General features: G+C 40.3%; 1 protein-coding gene across 2 annotated transcripts in view; it reads left to right on the forward strand.

Annotated features, from left to right (window-relative positions):
• Positions 1-124: 124 nt before the first annotated feature.
• Positions 125-17,056, forward strand: part of map3k10 (mitogen-activated protein kinase kinase kinase 10) — a 41,014-nt gene continuing 24,082 nt past the window's right edge. The window contains exon 1 of one of the 2 annotated variants that reach the window (XM_028464536.1): positions 125-2,520. In XM_028464536.1, the coding sequence (XP_028320337.1) occupies positions 1,569-2,520 (952 nt within the window). In that variant the 5' untranslated portion in view covers positions 125-1,568. The remainder of the gene's footprint in view (positions 2,521-17,056) is intronic. The other variant, XM_028464537.1, reaches the window with a different exon arrangement.

The following is a 17,056-nucleotide window of genomic DNA, read 5'->3' on the forward strand; positions in this document are numbered from 1 at the left end:
TCACACCGGGTTCCCGCCCTCCGTCCACACGCTGCATCCACCCGACGAGGAGAGTCTCATTGTTGACAGTAGGGGCGCTGTAGCTGCAGTGTGAGCCGGTGTGCGTGTGTGTGTGTGTGTGTGTGTGTGTGTGTGTGTGTGTGTGTGTGTGTGTGTGGATGCAGTCATAGCCACTGACAGCTCGCTGCGTCTTTCAGTCGGTGAGACTGTGAATAGGACGGAACTCCAGAAGGACGCACTGGGACTGAAAGCAGTTCATTCCCTGTGACTGGCTTCCGGATGATACGGATAACACAAACCCTACTAGCGCCTTATGACTGTCAGTGGATGCCGCTGCTCCCCGTGGATGCCAGGTCGGGTTACAGTAAGCGCAAATTGTATTGTTTACGTATTAAAATGAACCTGTTTGGAGCGGAAGACACACGACGCGACTGGACACAATCGATACTTTTTTGCACAGAATAAATCGGAGAAAATTATTATAATTTCTGTTATTATCATAATTATGTTATAATTCGAGTGGAGATGTGGATCTGATAAAGGAAATGTGGAGACTGTGGATCTGATCATTGCCTGCTCCATCCTGGGATCACAGATGCTATAACGCCACCGTGATACAGTGCCTTATTCTGCTAAAGAAAAAAAAGGTGTTGGACATATGAAGGTGTGATGATGGTGTCATGTGGATAACTCGTCCCGTGTAAGGAGGCTGAACCAGAGGCCAGATTGCTGCGCTCCCACTCCGCTGGATGTTGAACATGGTGGTGGTACCCTCCTCTTCCTCCTGCTCCTGCACTGGATACCTGCATCTTTGACTCTCAAACTGTCTTTAAAAATGCATGGGGCCTGTATTGCAAAGCCTTTTTCATGAAAGTTACACTAATAGGATTTAAAAGAACGGCATGTTGTGGACATGTAGGGCGTGCAGTTCCAGACACAAACAGCCCATGTTCAGTGGGATTGCTAGCGGGGGAGGTGCATCTACAAAGGGCTGGAAGAGAAATAATGAGGACCCCTGCTCGGAGGATTTGATCCAGCTCATACACAGACTACGACACACAACCTCATTTTGTTAGTTTAACCAGAAAATCAAAATATGTTTTTACAAACTTGTAAAGTACAAGGAAACAGTATAAGCATCATTACTTGCTATCCTAATGATTACATCCTTCATTTACCTCATGTCTAATCAGAAACATGAATCAATATTAAGTTGGCTGCTGCATATTTTAAATATGAATCACATGTAATTTCTGATTTTGTTCTTACAACTCATTGATCACACAAACACTTTAACCATTGCACATATGGGAACCAGTGAGGTTTTTTGAAAGGTATGCATCACCAAGTGTCATCGTACAACCTGCTGTTCGTGGGATCTGAGTGATTTTGCCTTTGGGACTTGATGTTACAAATTGTAACAGCTCAGCTGCTGTTGGTGAGAAGATTTGGCACAGATTCTACAGTGAGTGGTGGTGATGGGGGAGAGCAGTGGCATCTCTGTGAGCCTTTGACCTGGACCTCCCACTGGTGTTTGAGGACACCCTGTGTTCATCAATGGGCTCTGTATGGATTTTATGAGTGAGCTGACGGAGGGCAGGCTGACCGTGTTAAACAGCAGCCAAGCTGCTATGAACCCATACGACAGAGCCAGCGGCACAGACCCCCTGCCCTGCACCAGCTGTGGGGGCTGCTGCTCGCCTCCTCCACCGTGCCTCATCCCCCCTGGGCCTACCTCATCCATGACCCCTCCACCACTGATGTGTCCTGCTCCAGCTCTACAGGTGGGGAACGGCAACAGCTGGAAATCTGCGACCATCTCCTCAGACTCACCAGACTCCCACTCTGGCCATCGACGTGGGGCCAAGAACCCTAACCCATACTGGACAGCAGTGTTTGACTATGAAGCCACCGCTGACGAGGAGTTAACCCTGCGGAGAGGGGACCTCCTTGAGGTCCTGTCAAAGGACTCAAAAGTGTCTGGAGATGAGGGGTGGTGGACAGGCAAGATCCAGGAGAAGGTGGGAATATTTCCAAGTAACTATGTTACAAGGGGAGATGCTACAAGTTACCAGCAGCTGACTGCAGGTGGTGTGGGAGAATGTCCCCTTGAGATCAACTTTACAGAACTGCTCCTGGAGGAAGTGATCGGGGCTGGAGGATTTGGAAAGGTTTACAAAGGAGTGTGGCGAGAAGAGGAAGTCGCTGTAAAGGCCGCCAGGCAGGACCCGGATGAGGATATCAGTGTGACAGCAGAGAGCGTACGACAGGAGGCCAGGCTGTTCTGGATGCTCCAGCACCCCAACATCATTTCTCTACGTGGGGTCTGCCTGAGGGAGCCCAACCTTTGCTTGGTAATGGAGTACGCACGAGGAGGTGCTCTGAACAGGGCCCTGGCTGGGAAGAAGGTTCCTCCAAGAGTTTTGGTAAACTGGGCAGTCCAGATTGCAACTGGGATGGATTATCTTCACAACCAAGCCTTTGTGCCCATCATCCACAGAGATCTCAAGTCCAGCAATAGTAAGTACTGACAGGTTTCTTATCTTCTCTGTCACAGGTTTCAGGCATGATGACCTCATAAAACCCCAGAATGTTCATTGGGATATACAAAAAACCCACAAGATGCATCTTTTATTGCAATGTTCTGCCTGAAATTAAATATTTATCCTGAGACATATTATGGACCTTGTATTTTCAGATCCATATTGTTGCACTGAAAGTTTTTAGGACGTCTAAGCCTCATCTTCTGGTGCTCATCAGTTGATGGGTTTTCTGTTGTCTTGGAAACGTTTCAGCAAAGATCACGTAGCAAAAGATTCCAGTATATTTATCTTGGAAAGACTTGTAATAGTTGGCTGACATCATGAAGGAGATAGGTTCATTTCAAGGGCATTGTTGTGTGGAGTTTGCATGTTCTTACTGTGACGTATGGGGGCTTTCTTCCAGGACTTCTTTGACGAAGATGTGTGCGTGTGTGTACCCTGTAATAAAATGCACGCTTCCTCCTATTCATTTATTGTCACATAGAATAGGTCACAGCTCTGAAAGCACAATGTGAAAAAAGTGGATTAAAATTGATATATTCTGTATATACTAGCCATAATCAAAAGTTTAAGAACAAAGATGGAAAAAGGCTAGAGGTGTCCTGATAAAGAACTTTTTTTTCCGATTCAATACCAATATTGCAGCCTCCATAATTGGCCGATATCGTTCCGATAACAATACAGGTCACACATACTTCTTGTTACAAAGTTCTTAAGTGTGAAATGTTAGAAAAGGCTTGACCAAGTGATATTACTCAAACAGAGAACAACCGTAGGTGTAAGAAAAACAACTGACCCGTTTATTATTAACCAATGGGTTACATTTGAACCTTTATCATAAGAATATTCTACAATAATATAAAATAAAATAAATGTAAAATAAATTAACCTCAATAAATCCAACAGAAAGAAAAATAATAATTTTTAAGCACAAAATAACCACTTGTTGAACTTAAATTTGTTCTACAATTAAATACAATAAATAAAATAATACATTAGAAGACTCTGAAAAATCACATCACTAAATTAAATATACACAACGTATTAATTATCATTAAGTGCTTATAACAGATTTTAGATGCTGGCCGACATTATTCTCCTTGTTATCGAAATCGGTAGATATAAAAAAATCAACATCTGATCGGGACATCCTTACAATTTAGTATTCTTTTCTGACCTTTATGAAGAGAGGTTTTTCTTTGACAAATTGAACTTTCAAAAGAAGTTGAAATGATATAAACGTTTTTATGTCATAGACGTGCATGCTCAAATATCTGTAAACAATTGCAAATGTCACTGTTTTATGCTAATAAATTGGCCCACTTTTGATATTGACATCAGTCTAGAATATATATTCGATTTGTGGTCACAGTGAAAGCAGATAAAGATGCCCTACATATCAGACAGTAATAAATTGAATTTTTTGATTTTTTTGGCGCGGCAGCAGTCTGATAGTAAATGTATGTATGTATGATGGAGTGTTTGTGTGCTTGTGTGAATGAAGGAGAAATAATCATTTGTGCGCTGCCAAACTGTTGGTAAACTGCTCTCTCTGCCGTCGTTTCTCTGTCATCCCTCCCTGCACATACTCACACATCCTCCTCCTCCTACCCTCCTCAAGGAAAGCAGTTCTGCTCTGCAACTCACTGTGCTATTTTTGGTCCTTTGTGCTACTTGCTGCTTAAAGAAGCAGTTGCAGTTGTCGGTGCATTAACAAAGTACACAATATGCATTTGAGTGCTGTTTTCCATGTCTGAGACAGTGAAGCTCAAACAGTGTACTGTAATCCCAAAATGAAATGACACAAGACATGAAGGAGGTGATGTGCAAATATTTGTAGCTTGTGCAGAATGCTGACTAATGATTAAGTCAGAGAGACTGAAAAATAAATAGAACTTAGAAACACTCTGCTGATCTGATATTGTCTATTTATTTGGCTAACATTTAATTATTTAGATTGTTTTTACACACTCGTTTCTCCTTGTTGAGCTCTAATAGGAGCCGTGGGGGAGCCAATGCAGAGCCTTGGCAACAACACCACAACACTGCTTTTCCATGGTGACACAGGCAATGCTTGTGTGTTAGTGACTCACACAGCTGCCAGCTGCTGTGCAAAATGTCACTTCACGCATTGGAGTATTGTGTGAGGGAAGAAAAATAGCAACTGATGGCATACAATGAGCAGAAATATCAAATAATCTCTTTCATTCCAAAAGATGAACTTTAGCTGGAAAGTGTGGGGTGCTGAGTTAAGTATTGGTGTGTTACGTGTGTGATAATATGACTCACACTGACTCTGAGGGGTTGGTTCTGTTGTCAATAAAAAATACCCAGTGGAGGATAAAGCCTAAAGAAAAAGAAAGAGAGCGACACAAAGGAGAGGTGGACTGTCAGAAGATTGTGGGATTGTATCTGGTGTTGGAGAGAAAACAAGTGTGAGGACCAGAAAGTATGGAATGTGGTCAATAAATCGATGGGAATAAGCTGAAAGAAAGCATGTGATGGGCATAAACAGTGGTTCATCTCCGTTTAGTGTTACACCTCAGCTCATTGTTCAGGTGCGCTGGTTTCAGGTGTCCCCTTTATCGAGCCGACCACTTGGCATTGCACTGGTGACAGAGCAGCTCAGGGCCTCAAGCCTCCGCTGTGTAGTGTGTCCTATCAGTGCTCCAAATATTCATATTTATTTCCCAAAACAGTAGAATATCTTCAGATCTGAGTATGTTTTAGGCTTACACGTATTATACGTAGTTCAGACTGCAGGTAAATGTGGCCAAATTCTATTTTTTTCCCCCATATGCAACCCATATCCAGTCTGTTAAAGACAGTTTTGAACAGCACAAATCTGAAGAACCCAGGCTTCTTTCCATGTGGTCCTTTTATTCTCTTTATTGTTAGTTACCAGATGCCCTGAACAACCTCAGGCTAAATTTAAAAGCTGGTAGTAAATTTGAGCCATTGTTCGATTTATTATCCAATTAGTCGATTAATTGTTTCAATAATCGATGACTAGTCGACTATCAAAATAGTGAATAGCAAAGTAAATAGTGAGGGTGGAGCTCACCTACCTGCAGGATCATAGGAAGAGACAGTAGGAGGAGTTATTCCTTTTATTATATACAGTAAATGAAAAAAACTTAAACTCCCATGTTTGAGTGCACATTTCACAAAATGTGGAGCAAACAAGAGATGGAGGAATACATTTTCACTTTTAGAAATACATATTACTGTTATATGGGACCTTTAAAAATGTAACAGGTTTAACATTTACGATAGTTGACCCCGACTCGTAGTATCCTGTAGTCAGAAGTTTGTCAGACTAAAGGTTAATCTTATAAAACGTAAGATAATTTGGCGTCAGGAAGGTAGAATATCGGGACAAAAACAGCCTGATTGTCTGTCTGTGTGCACCCAGCTTAAGAGTAGAAGAGTCAGAGAAATGTCAAAAACAGCACGTTTGTTAGTTGGCATGTTATTGCCCTGATGGTTATGCTTTACCTGTCACCTCTAACCACAATCACAAACCAGTTTCACCATAAAACACCAACTAACATGTTTGTTAGTTGGCATGTTATTGCCCTGATGGTTATGCTTTACCTGTCACCTCTAACCACAATCACAAACCAGTTTCACCATAAAACACCAGACCCTGTCCCACCTTCTTTGGCTGAAAGGCAGATGACACTAACAGACAGAGCAACAGACAATATTAAGAGTTTGATGAGCCATATTTCCTATTAATTACTGTTTTTTAAAGCTTATCGAGTTGTTTTTATCTGATCATTGATTCAGCTATCTATTTACTATATCTGTAAGAGCATTTTCTCCTTGCTTAAAAAGTTGGAATTTATTTTTAACATATTGTATTGTGGATTTTCACTGGTGACCTGCCCAGCATGAATTGTCCCTTGTGGCATGGGTCAGGGATCAGCTTTACCTCTCTGTCAGTACAGTCTGTAATTGCTGTGTCACTAATCTCTCGCGTTTCCATAACATTCAAATGTTTAGTTAGCTTTTTTGTGTTACTTTATATCAAATGAAGTAGATGTTTTACTCTTTACTAAATTAATTCTAAGAGCTGTTTGAAGATGCTGTTTCTTTTTTAATGCCCTTACCACATACATGAGTCAGGGTCCATCTTTGAGTGGCATGTGTGACATTGAGAGTGGCTGAAACTCTATCTGGAGCTCTGTGACAGTAGTGAGTCAGCTGCAGGTAAACCAATACAGGTGAGCAGATCATCTGTCTGTGGAAACACAAAGGACACTTCTGCTACCATTCCCCACAGAGAGAAAACTTGATAAAAACGTTTTTGTATTGTCAAATATACTTTACTTTTTCCTTTTTCTTTAAATATCTGTAGCCTCTGTGTGAACATTGAGGAAGAATTTGGAGGGCATTTATTTTTGGGTAATCAACCACTACTTATCACTATGAAAACCTGAACACACAGCCTTTTTTGCGACTAAGTTAATTTGAAGTCTGCTATCTTGTCACATTGAAACAACTAAGACTTTTTCATGTTTCAAAAAAGCTTCTTTGATGCCATACTATGAATAGAGTGACTATTTGTGCACACACTAAGCAGAGCATGGGTGACACTACCTGCATGTTTACACTGTAAACAATCACAAGAATAGAAGGATCCCGAGGTTACAAAGCTTGCTTGTCCAGTGCCCCACCTGCTTTGGATGGAGCCAAATCACAAAACAAGGTTTTTCTAAAAATAAAAATACTTTAATGAGGTTATCACTTGTTATTTCTGCAACTACTTCAAAAACACTGCGCACAGGTGTTGTAGTGGGTACTTAACAGATTAGCAAACTGAGAATATAAGTGTGTGTGAGTGTGTGTTTAAAGGTACAAGTCTGTTAAAGAAAGGATTAGATTTGTTGCCAGCATTCAGCTAATCTCTCTGAGAGATGTAGCTTTAGTCAAGGCTGTGAAGAAATGGAGTGAGAAGTAAAATAAGGCATAAATGTGTTGCCATGCAGGTCCGTAAACACATTAACATACTCGGGTTTGCATGTTCTCCTTAGCACTATGTCTTCCGATCAAAGGTTGGTGTTTCAATCCTGTGCGTATTCTGTCAATGCTTCTTTAAGCAAGACAATAGCTGTGTTCAAAATGGCATACTAATGTACTACTCATACTAAGTCCGACGTCATAATGAGCATGTAGTGAATTCAAATCAAATAGTATGGAATGAATGAGTATGCGAGAAATACCTGGATGTATACTATATTGGGACATTTTTTAAGTATGCATAGTGGGCACACTAGTCAGACTCAACCGCCCCATGATGCATTGCGAGCGGAATGTAAAATCGTCCTGGGACTGGCTTTAAGCTAAAAATCAAACATCCCCTTTTCAAAACAAAAGCATTGCCTCTTGTGTTTCATTTGTTTTGTTTTTTATGGCTCTTGTTCTGAGGTTAACAATAAGTTTAATTCAATTCAATTCAACTTTATTTATGTAGCGCTAATTACAACAAAAGTCATCTCAAAGCGCTATCAAAATATAAAATTCAAAATAAAAAGGAAAAAGGAAAAACTCAACAAATCCACATATACAAGCATAAGCGACAGTGGGAAGAAAAAACTCCTTTTTAACAGTTTTTTAACAGGAATACAGCTTCAGCAGAACCAGGTTGGGGTTAGTGGACAGGAGGAAGAATGGAACAGGATAGAGAGATAGACCATCAGAGAGTTCCAGTCCAGACTAGTTGAGCCGTGAACCACTGATCAGTAACTACCAGCTTCAGCTTCAAGACACTTAAAACAGAAAAGAGAGAAAAGGGCAAGGAGAAGGCACAGACTGCAGAAAAACATGATACAGTATTATCAGGTCTGCCTGCATGGAAAAACCTGGTGCTAAACTATGTGTGAGTGGAATGAGAATGAGTATGGGGTGGACATCTGTGTAAGCAGCGATAGCAGTGTGATGGGTATACACTGAGGTTCAGAAGTGGGAGGTAGGCTGCAACCCGGGACAACCTTGTCTGACTGGACTTCACCCATTGAAACCCATTAGATCTATGTGTAGATGGTGTAGTGTTGGTGTTCTACTTTATAATCTTAGTTTATAGTTCCTAATTTTTTAGGTTTAGGGCTTTGTTCCTAATGGTTAGGTTAACGCTATTATGCGATATACGCTTTAGCAAATAAGTAGGTTTTGAGTTTAACCTTAAAGGTGGAGACGGTAGCAGCCTTCCGTACAAAGTCTAGGAGCTGGTTCCAAAGGCAAGGAGCCTGGTTGCTAAACGCTCTGCCTCGTGTTCTACTTCTACACACGTTTGGAACTGCCAGTAGACCAGGAAACTGAGAGTGGAGAGCTCTGCCCCGACGATAGGGCTCTAACAGGTCTAAGATATACAGAGGCTTCATCATGTAGAGCTTTGTATGCTAAGAGGAGGATTTTAAACATTATTCTAGATTTTACAGAAAGCCAATGAAGGGAAGCCAATACTGGAGAAATATGCTCTCCCCGTTTGTACCTGTTAGTATTCTGGGTGCAGCATTAACTGGAGACTTTTTAGTGAGTTACTGGGACATCCTGACAGTAGAGAGTTACAATAATGCAGTCTCGATGTAACAAACGCATGTATTAGTCACTCTGGGCCAAGATATTCCTGAGATATTAGAGATAGTATGGAGGTATAAGAAGGCTGCCATTGAGTCCCTGAATTTCCTAGGAGCAATTCAGTGCTTGCATGTTGCTGGCTCCTAGTAAACTCAGGGACATTCTGATTGGCTCTGAAGCCGGCATGAGCAGAACATGGCACTGACCCTGAGCAGTGCAGAAATAATGGTGAGTGAACGAGACTCCGATAAAAGAACGTTTGAACAGGCACCGTCATCGTATAGGTCTGCGGTGTGGGATCATTTTGGATTGACTACGATGAGAATTGGAAAAGGACTGTCAACCAACACACCACAGTGTGCAAGCATTGCTTTGCAAGCATCGTAGCAGGTAACACGACCAATATGTTCGTTCACCTACGTCGCCATCTCCCGTCTGTTTCACTCGGAGCAGCACGGACCAGGTCGGTGTCAGCTTTGACGGCTAACAAAGCGCAACCGACAGTTGCTGCAGCCTTCCAGGAGCTGCATGCAACAAACTCTGAAAAACACAAAACAATAACAAAAGCTTTGTGCGTCTTCATAGCGAAAGACATGCAACCGTATTCAGTGGTTGAGGACACCGGATTTCGTCACATGATGAAAACAGTTGAACCTCGTTATCATGTACCCTCCCACGCCCATTTTAGTAGTAAAGTAATCCCTGAACTTGATGAAGTATGCCGGGGGATATTGAAAAAGAACTGAGGCAAGCACCCTACCTTGCTCTGTCCACCAATAGCTGGACCTCCCGTGCAACAGTAAGCTACCTCACAGTGACTGTACACTACATACTTGATTGGGAATTGAGGGGCTTTGTGCTGCAGACTCATCCACTGTATGAGAGCCACACAAGTGAACACCTGGCTGAAGAACTAGTGCATGCAGTTACTGAATGGAAGCTAGAGAGAGCAAATATCCTAATTCCTGTAACCACAGACAATGCACAAAACATTGTGAATGCCATCCGTAATACAGATGTCTTTGGACCACACATTGGCTGTTTTGCACACAGCCTGAATCTTGCACTCAGTGTCACGCCTCCTGGGGAAGGTCAGAAAAGTGGTGACATTTTTCCATAAAAGTACCACTGCTCACAAAGTTCTGGCTGACAAACAGCTGTTAAACATACCACAACACAGATTGATCCGTGATGTCACAACCGGCTGGAATAAAGTACATGACATGCTTGAACGGTATGTGGAGCAACAACCAGCCATTTACTCTGCCATACTTGACAAAGCTGTGAAAATGTCTGTGAAAAACATATTGCTGACTGACAGTGAGCTGAAGCTGGCAGAGGAACTCATCCAGCTGCTTAACCCTCTCAAGAAAATGACAACTCTGCTGAGCAGTGAATCAACTCCCACTTCATCCATGATTCTCCCGCTTAACACTCCAGTCCAACCATCCGGGAGGCCAAGTTAGCAGTCACCCGGGATTTGGAGAAGATACACTGATCCACATCTTCTGGACTACCTGCACAGGGCCACAGTCCTTGACCCAAGGGACAGGTCTTTACCCATTCTTGATGAAGCCATCTGTGACCAAGTCTACAAGGATCTCACAAGTGAAATTAAGGAGCATCAGGTATGTAGCTGTCTGACTTTGTAACTCACTGCTTCAAACTCCACAAACTTGACACTTTATGACTGCTGTTACTTTATATTTCAGGTCACTTTATAAATCATGTCTTTAATAACCTGCACTGATGACATGTTTATTATATTTATTCATTGTATATATATATTTTTTTTATATTTCTAGTGCTATTAGTGCATTTTATTGTATGCCTTATTTTAATTTTATTTTTTTTAATCTATTCTATTGTCTGTTATTGCACCTTTTAAGCACCTGTAAACCAAAACCAATTCCTTGTTGTGAATTGTTTTCATCAACAATGGCAATAAAACATTCTGATTCTGATAATTACATTTTTTTTAAATATACATTGTTATTGTTCGTATTCATAATGTTAATTAAAATGACATATTTGATTTGATTTATTTTTTTTCTTTTGCAGTTTCAAGCAGTGCAAGAAAGCCCAAGCAACGAGCAAGATCAGGCATCATCAGTATCCCCTCCTCATTATTTGGGGATCTTCTCAAAACAGAGCAGCAGACCAAAGCATTTCCCCAAAAGATTGAGGAAGAGGTTTTCTCATACAAAGCAGCTGGTGGCCTTAATGTGGATGCTGATCCTTTCCACTGGTGGAAAGAACATCAGGTCACATTCCCCTACATTTCAAAGGTTGCACAACGGTACCTCTGTGTCCCTGGCACCTCCGTAGCAAAGAGTCTTCTCCACTGCAGGTGACATTATGAGTGACAGCCGTTCTCGGCTTCATCCAGAGCATGTTGATGTGCTCATCTTTTTTCAGAAGAACCTCAACATGAAGACTTAAATCTTGAACTGACTTGATGTTGCACTTTGTGTAATGTTTGCATTGTTTGTTTAGTTTACACATTACCTATTTATAACTGAGGAATAGCAGTTCCCTTGTGCAGGTTGTATTAAGCCATCTTGCTCAATTATTTTGGATGCTGCACTTTACATTGTTGGTAACATTTTATATTTTTCATAACGGGTCAAGGCAAGTACTGTCTTCAAGTGTGCAGGTTGTTAAAAGTTTTGTTGAAGTATTTTCAATGGATGCTGCACTTTATCATATTCACCTTTAATTGTATTTGTAGTTGTAATGTTGGAACTTGGTACTAAACTTAATATTTAATTTGTGTGGTTTGATGTTTGCTGTTGTGTTTAATTTGATCTGATGGTGCACCGTTTTTTAATAAAGTTTGTGGTTTGATTATATCTGTGCTTTTAATTGTTTTTACAATGCAGTATTGCCTTTGTTAGTCTGAGTAGTTTTATATTAAGATATTGAAACCATACCATTACCGTGGCTCAAAAAGCGTGATGAATACTGAACCGTGGGAAAACTGTACCATTTCATCCCTAGTACAGATATACCAATTGGAGTGTGTAACTGTGTAAATACAAGCTACATGTTGCGGATGTTTCAGAAGCTATTTTGTTTGAGAAATTATTGAGCACTCCTGCAGCGGGGACATGAGCTTTGTTTTTAATTGTTAGAATTTTATCAGTAAAGAAGTGGATGGAGTCATCACTGTTCAGGTTGACAAGAGTAGAAGGAGCTGTAGCTTTTGGTAAGCCTAGCTACAGTGTTGAATAGAAACTGAGGGTTATTTTTGTTTTCCTCTATTAAAGTTGAGTAATAGGAAGTTCTAGCTTTGCAAAGAGCTTTTTTTTTTTTTTTATAAGCTAACAAACTCTTTCTCCAGGCAGTATGAAGTTCTATCATGTTTGAAGAGAGCCACTTCCTTTCCAATTTTCGTGATGCCTGTTTTAAAAGACGCAATTCAGAAATACATCAGGAAGTGACCCTCTTATGACATAATGACTTTTTTTTTAAGCGGAGCAACAGCATCCAGAGCTGTGTGCAGTGACAACATTGCACTATTGTCAAGATCATCTATTTTCTCTGTCGTAAGCCATTGATAGCTCATCTGTTGAGGTATCATATGGATCAGAGGTAAGCAGTGATGTAACTAAATCTTTAAATCTAACTACAGCTTTTTCAGACAGTGATCTACTATAGTGTACTTTAAGCAAGCTGATTTTCTGTTGAGGATATATTGTCAGGTGATCAATATCTAAACCATATGTTAGAACAAGGTCCAGGGCATCATATATATATATATAGATAATGAGTTGGTTCGTTTACATTTTCTGTAAAGCCGATTGAATCTAATAATGATTTAAATATTTTTTTTAGGCTGTTGTTTTCATCATCAACATAAATGTTAAAGTCACCCACTACGATAGCTTTATCAGTGCTCAGCACCAGATCAGTGAGAAAGTCAGAGAATTCAGAGAGAAACTCTGAATATGGACCAGGAGGACGGTAAACTATAACTAGTGAAATGGGTTTTTATATTTCGTTTTTAGGAATACAAATTTCAAGAGAGAGACTTTCAAATTATTTGTGGTTAAGTTTGGTTTTTGGGGTGACTGATAAGCTAGAGTGAAAGACTGCTGCCACTCCCCCTCCCTGACCGCCCTCACAGGAAATATGGTGGTTATCATAGCTGGGAGGGCTGGCTTCATTAACAGCATCAAAATATTCATTTTTGAGCCAGGTCTCCATGAGATATAATAAACCTAATTGATGGTCGGTTAAAAGATCATTCACTAAGAGAGATTTAGACGAAAGCAATCTGATATTTAATAGTCTACATTTAATAGTTTTTTCATTGTTTTGTGTTCTATTTGTAGTTTTCATTTTGTTAACTCCTCTTCCTGTGGGCTTTAGTTTGCACTGTGTGCTGCTCTGTATGCTCAACACAATGTTTATAGGATATAAGTGCTCTGTGCTTCGAGTAAGGGGCTTATCTATGAAGGAGTCTGTAGCTGCCTGTTTATTCTCAGCTAGTCATGCACGTGTAGAGCTGTGAATCACAGACTGTAAATTCGATTTTAACATTTGTGCTCCATGTAAATTAGGATGGACACCATCTTTTTTGAATAGATCAGTACCTTTCCAAAAAAGATCGAAGTTATCAATAAACGTGAAATTATGGAGTTCGCAGCAGGATTTTCAGAAGCTGTGCTGCTGGAGAAGACGGCTTAAGCGTTCTATACCTCTATTTAATGTAGGAAGAGGACCAGAGATGAATACTGATTTCCCACATGTCTTTAAAACGTTAAAGAGAAGGTTGAACTCGTTCATGGTCTGCATCGATTCATGTCTGGTAGTATTGTTCGTCCCTGCATGTAATACTATTTTGGTAACAGTTGCTGGCAGCGAATGTCAACGAAAGGCAACGAATGTTGTCCCTTAGTTTGGTAATTTCTTTGTTGGTGTTTAGTAGTAAAGTCTTTTTCTGACAGCAACTGACAAGATGTGGCCACCTTGGAGTCTGTTAATGGCACCATTTTAGTCAGTAGCACAATGGCGGGTCTCTGAAAATTTCTGAAACGTCGGAAATAATTGTGTTTCCGTAAGTTTTATGGATCAAATTACCTCATGTTGATATTCTGCTTGGTCACTTTCTCACTTAAAATGCTTTCAGAACTTTCAAAGGTGGCAAATCAATGAAGATATTTAGCCTCAGTGTGTTTTTGTTGTTGTAGTTTCAAAATGCATCTTGGGAAACTTGGAAGTATACTTCCGTGGGAAGAAAGAACGGTCATCATCCAAACTATACTTATAGTATATAGTAAACTTTATATACTTATTGAGTTTATAGTGCATAGTACGGAGTATGCCATTTCCAACAGCCAATGAGCCCCAAGTTGCTTCTATTGCATAGCTAGTGAGTTGGACATTCAGCCATTTGAATGTATGAATTCAATGAGTAATGTAGGTGCTTTGGGACTCTTCCGATTGTGATAAAGTGACATAGAAGAAACTATTGAAAAGCTTTTGACCATCTTTAGCTTTTGATGGATTCCCGCACCATTTGTCACTGGTTTTGATAAAGAATGTGTCGTAGAAAAATAAAGACAAATTCAGTCATTGATCCGACTGACCTAATTTGTGGCCTAAGCCTGTGGAAATAAGTCACACAAACTGTCTTAATAGCTTTTCCTGTGAGCTTGTCAGGGCAAGGACTCCATATAGCTCTGACTGAAAGATGCAGAGGTGCTCAATCAGAACCCTTGCAATTCTTTTATTGTACACTCATGAACTCCCTCTGCATGACAGCAACAATGACCCCATTCTCACACAGCAGCCAGGGACAGAGCATGGTTTACAATGACAGGAGTCACTGCAGGGAAAGGAGAGGACAAGGACGAGGGATAGGAGATGGAGGCAGCGAGTGGCAAGTGTAGGCAGTGAATGACAGAGTGGAGAGAGAGAGAGAGAGAGAGAGAGACACGATGAAGGAGAGGAAGAATGGGATGAGGAGTCGGACAAGGAATGATTATGGAGAAACCCCTGGAGGCTGGAGTTAGAAGAGAATGGCGCGATAGATGGGGGTGGGAGGGATGTGCAGAGAAAAAGTAGATGGCCAGTTTGAGAGGAGGTCAAACCATCAAACCCTTCTTTTTTTTCTCAGAAAGACAGCTACAGATTTAGGCTAACATGCTGGCTGTGCTGTGGGCAGTAGTTTTATAGACCTCATCTGTGCACTTGTACTCTTCACTTTCAATCTGAAAGCACTGAATATTCAACAGCCATATTTAGATTTTGCAGAACATGTGTAGGCTTAGTAACCTCTGTATGAATACTGTATAATTATAATTACTATTAGGCTTTAAAAAATTATATTTACATTATATAGATTTATGCTTGTTTCTCCTTATATTATTATTGGTTTAAATGAGGTACACCAGGGCAAACTTTTTTTTTTCCCCCCTAAAAAAAAAAAATCTAATTATTTCCTACACTTAGGGCCTGATTTACCAAGAACCCAAATCAAGATTGCTAAATCGGGTGGACATGCAAATAGGTGCACAGCACATGTTGTTGTTGGTAATTTATTAAGATTGCCTGAACAAATGATAATGTGGCTCAGGTAGAGGGGTTGTCTTCTGATCAAGAGGTTGGGGGTTCGATCCGAATCCATACCTGTCTATGTGTCGAAGTGTCCTCGGGCAAGACACTGAACCCTAAGTTGCACCCAGTGGTCGACTACCGCTTTGATTGACAGCTCTGTCCCATTGGTGAGTGAATGGGTGAATGAGCTGATATGTAAAGTGCTTTGGGACTACTTCAGTGTAGGGATAAAGCGCCATATAAATCAAGTCCATTACCATTTACCATTTGGTCCAATATCAGCAAAAAAAAGAGTTTCGGGATATATCGGCCTATACGTCTAAAATCTCTAATATAAGCAGTCCGATAAATTTATGTAACCCATTAGTTGATAATAAACGAGGGTTTTGCTCTATTTAGGTAGAGCAGAGTAGCTGAGACGAGAGAATTAAAGTGCCAAATTATTAGTTAGTTAAGTTAGTTGTCGAGGCGACACAATATTTCAGACTGTGCAAGAAAGTACGTGCTGTGGGTGGGAAAAAAGAACAGCAGATAAAGTCAAGAAAAGATGGCAAGGTAAAATAGGTATGAGAAGAGGAACGAAAAAAAATAATAATTCAATATTGTATTCATGATTAATTTATTCCAAAAATGTTGACTTAAGAAGAAAAGATCCGTGCTTTCCATCACCTTCAGTTTATCTTATATCTTTTCCTTGCAACAATACTTGCAGCCATCTGTGAGTAAAGCTGTGACAGTTAAGACCTGCTTGCTAAATCAATATGCACAATCAGACACCGTTATCAGTTCTGTATTTGATAAATGACAATGTGTATGCTAAGTAGATCCAATTGCATTTCCATCTCCCAATTTTATGCATTATCCGGCAGAGTTATCTAGACTGTATATTTATTAGAAGCAAACGTGCTCTATGAGTGGTTTAAGGTATTTTTCATAGTGATTGAGAAAAGCAGGTTCTCTAGTTGAGTTTCTGTTTTTTCCAGTATGTTTAATATTGTGCTCAGTAACTCCCCCAGTGTTGGCTTTATGGCTACATTGTCTTTATTTTAAGGTATTTGAAAATATATTATTATCTTGGTGTGAAGGTAGGAAAGAAAGGAGTGTTTATCCTATTTTAATTTTGTAATTTTGTGTCTTTGTCACCAGTGTTGGAAACCATGTTTGTGGCTGATATCACAGCTCAACTTTTAACCACAGGACAGTGAATCAAACCATGTGCTTTCCCCCCCTCCCTTATCTCACTCGAGACTGAGAACAAATGGCCTGCAAAAATGTACAACCTGGGGAGCGCATTCTTTTTTCCCCCTAATTATCAAAGGACAAAGTCAAAGTCACAATTTGCTTTCTCCAAGAATTAACAATGAAAT

This window comes from Gouania willdenowi, chromosome 13 (assembly GCF_900634775.1).
Source record: "Gouania willdenowi chromosome 13, fGouWil2.1, whole genome shotgun sequence".
NCBI lineage: Eukaryota > Metazoa > Chordata > Actinopteri > Blenniiformes > Gobiesocidae > Gouania > Gouania willdenowi.